At 44.6% G+C, this 3322-nt stretch overlaps 1 protein-coding gene across 1 annotated transcript; it reads left to right on the forward strand.

Moving 5' to 3' along the window:
* Window positions 1-221: 221 nt before the first annotated feature.
* Window positions 222-2954, forward strand: LOC309796261 (melanoma antigen preferentially expressed in tumors-like; the record flags this gene model as incomplete). The annotated part of the gene is made up of 3 exons (XM_082609307.1): window positions 222-549; window positions 1004-1606; window positions 2441-2954. Exons 1-3 carry the CDS (start codon window positions 260-262, stop codon window positions 2952-2954), a joined length of 1407 nt encoding a protein of 468 aa, XP_082465433.1. The 5' UTR covers window positions 222-259.
* Between the last annotated feature and the right edge of the window lie 368 nt (window positions 2955-3322).

Below are 3322 nucleotides of genomic sequence, written 5' to 3' on the forward strand. Positions count from 1 at the left end.
TTTATCTCATGTAAGTGTGTGTGTGTGTGTGTGTGTGTGTGCTTGTGTGCACGTGTTTGTACACATATATAATTAAATTACACACAAGTCCATTTTCATTCTATTCCTATAGTAGAGGTCACTTGAGTTGGCCCTATGATTGACCACATACTTATTCAATAAGTATTTTGTCCATAGCTAACCCTGGATGCAAACAAGTGACTATAGATATCTTCTCAGGATTTCTAAATATTCTCCACTCTGAAGCAGGTTTTTGAAGATGGACCAAAAGACCACAGTCACCCTCCTTGAGCTTGCTGCAAAGAGTCTGCTGAATAATGAGCCTGCAGCTATCCATGCCCTGGACGAAATCCCAAGAGACCTCTTTGTTCCATTGTTCAACGCTGCCTTCTTGGGTGGGCATAAGACGATGCTAACGGCAATGGTGAGGGTTTGGCCTTTTCGCTGTCTCCATATTGGGTCATTGTACACACAGGAGTCATACTATGACATCTTGGAAGCCATGATTGATGGTCTGCAGATGCTCCCTGCCCAGAACTCAACCTCTTGGTAAGACTATGATGAGTGGAGACACAGGGAGTCAGCAGGAGGGTATGCTGTAGCCTGGGGCAGGGGAATACCTAACCGTCTCCCAACAGTAGCCAATGGTGAATACTGCAGTCTTTGCAGAGCTGTCGGTCAGCACTTGGGGTCACCTTCGGGACTCTATTGCCTTATAGAGTTGATTATAGAATAGAAGTGCTTGAGGATACTATGAATGGATTTGAGTGTGATTACACACAAGTGGAATATGGGCATTGAGACAGGGAAAGCCTGGAGGTGAAGAAGGGGGTGGGGAAAGGATGAAAGACGCTGCATTTGTGTGGAAAGAACTTCTTGTTGAATGGCAATGAAGTGAAAACCAGGGTTAAAGTGCACTGTCCCTGCTTCTCATCATTGATCTTGCTGGGTTATATTAAAATCAGCTATCTCTCATGTGTTCTGTCTCTTCCTTTCCTTACAGGGGGCCCAGACTGAGGATCCTAGATTTAAGGCGTGACCCGGACTGTAAGACAATATGCTCTGAGATTCGGACCACATTCCCTTTCTGTTTTAAGTCATGCAAATACTCTCAGCGCTCTATCCTTAAGATAGAAGAAGCTCAGCATAGTGTCAGGCGCCTCGGGTTTGGTAATTCTGGGTCTGAGCCTCAGTCAGCTCAGGAACCCATGGAATTACTAGTGGATATTTCCCTCAATGGTACCTTGAGAACAGAGGAATTCCTCTCTTTCCTTTGTAGTAAAATTCAGCAGAACTTTGGGTCCTTGCACATCTGCTGCAGAGATTTGCAAATCGATAGAATGTCTGCCCACCAAAGTATCCTGCAGTTTCTTGATCTGGGGTGCATTGATCACCTGGAAATGGACGAGACTGATCTGAGTGAAGTCCTCACCCTTTTGGCTCGGGTGATCCACCTGAACAGCCTTACTCTGTGTAACATCCCCTTTAACTCTTATCCGAGAAGGAAGTTCATATCTTTTCTCCTCTGCCTTGGGCGGCTGGACAACCTCCAGGAGCTCAGCTTGCCTTTCGTCTGCCTCACAAATCAACTGCACAAACTGCTCAGGTGAGGGGATGGGGAGGAACCTGTGTTCCTTGAACACCTCATTGTTAAGACAGAAGAGACCATGCTTGGATCTTCCTAAGCTCCTTGTAACCCATTTCTCTTTTTACCTCAGTGTAGGCACTGCTGGGAGTTTGAACCTAGCTGGGGGAGAGAGGGGTACCTTATGGTGAGCAGCAGATGAGGTTAGAAAAGGAAGCTGTGCTCATACATTCATTCATTCATTCAGCAACCGTGGGCAGACACTATAATAAGTCTGTAAATATATTGGTGAAAAAGACTCAGTCCTTCTCCTATTGGACTTTACAGCTCTCTGGAGAGGAAGGGGAGGCATTCAGATGGAGAAACATTAAGCTATAGGACTAATGCACATGCCCATGGATGGGCCCCAATAGTTAACACTGCCAGATAATTTTGCTCCTGTATTTCCCCCAAGCCTTAGACCCTGAATGGAGAGCTTGTCATCTGGGAACTAGTCAAAGGAAACCCTCAGTTGGCTGCTTTCCCAGACCCATCCTCGCCAAATAAGTGAATCAGATGCAACACTGATTATGTCATATATACTAAGTGCATGCAATTTCTTCACTTAATCTTTCCCGCAGTTCTTTATAATAATTACTACTGTGTACGTTTTCAAGATTAAATCCCTGTACCTCAGAGTTGTAAAGTAACTTTCTCAAGGTCACACATCTATAAAGTCTGATCCCAAAGTCCACGTTGTTAACCACCTATTGCAAACCGTGAACACAGTACTTTATTCTAGAGCCTTAGGTACCTATAATTTGGGGCTCATTGCCCTCATTCTTCTGAAATAACCTTACTCTTTTCTCTCTATAGAGTTGTGCCACGTCAGTTGGATACACTGTATCTACCTTACTGTAGCCTTTCTAACAGAGACATCACTGTCCTGTCCGAGAGCTCTCAGGCCACCCACCTAAAGGAACTGAGTCTCAGTAACAACATGATCTTCTCAGAAGGATATGAGCCCCTCCAGGCTCTGCTGGAGAAGGTCTCAAGCACCCTGCAACATCTGGAGATAAACAATTGTATGATAACTGATTCTACTCTGTCTGCCGTCCTCCCAGCCCTGAGCCACTGTACGCACCTCAATTTCCTTAGCTTTGCCTTCAATCCCATTACGATGCCTGTGCTCAAGAGTCTTCTACAGCACTTGACATCCTTGATGAAGCTGAAGTATGTGATTTATCCTGTCCCTCTCCATTGCTACGAGGAAGGGAATTTTCATGACAGTTTGGACCGACAAAAACTTACTGAAGTTCAGGCTCAGTTGCAGGCGATGCTGCACGGGGCACAGCGGAACGACATGAAATGGGTCCCTTGTTCAAAGTGATTTCCACAGTACAAGGAGGTGTTTCAACACTGATGTGTGGCCATGAAAGCGTTCAATTTTTTCTTTTTTCTTTTTTTTTGCCTGAAACACAAGTTTGTAGAGACACATATGTAAAGTTCTAATGTTCTAGGAAACTGGGGTTAGGAACAGTGGATATGTAAACTGATCTTTATAAAAGAGGAAATTTTAAAAGGAAATAGAGGAATTTGAAAGGTCCTCTGGATCTCTTGCCCACTGCCTTCTACATCTTCTGGTTACTAACCACAGTGTTGAGTATGTGACGTAAGCTGACCCAGTCATGGTATATCATTTCCTTATCCACACTGATTGGTTCACTCATCCTTTTATGGGCACTTGACACAAGTCAG

The sequence above is a fragment of the Mesoplodon mirus genome, assembly GCF_964341445.2.
Source record: "Mesoplodon mirus genome assembly, chromosome: X".
NCBI lineage: Eukaryota > Metazoa > Chordata > Mammalia > Artiodactyla > Ziphiidae > Mesoplodon > Mesoplodon mirus.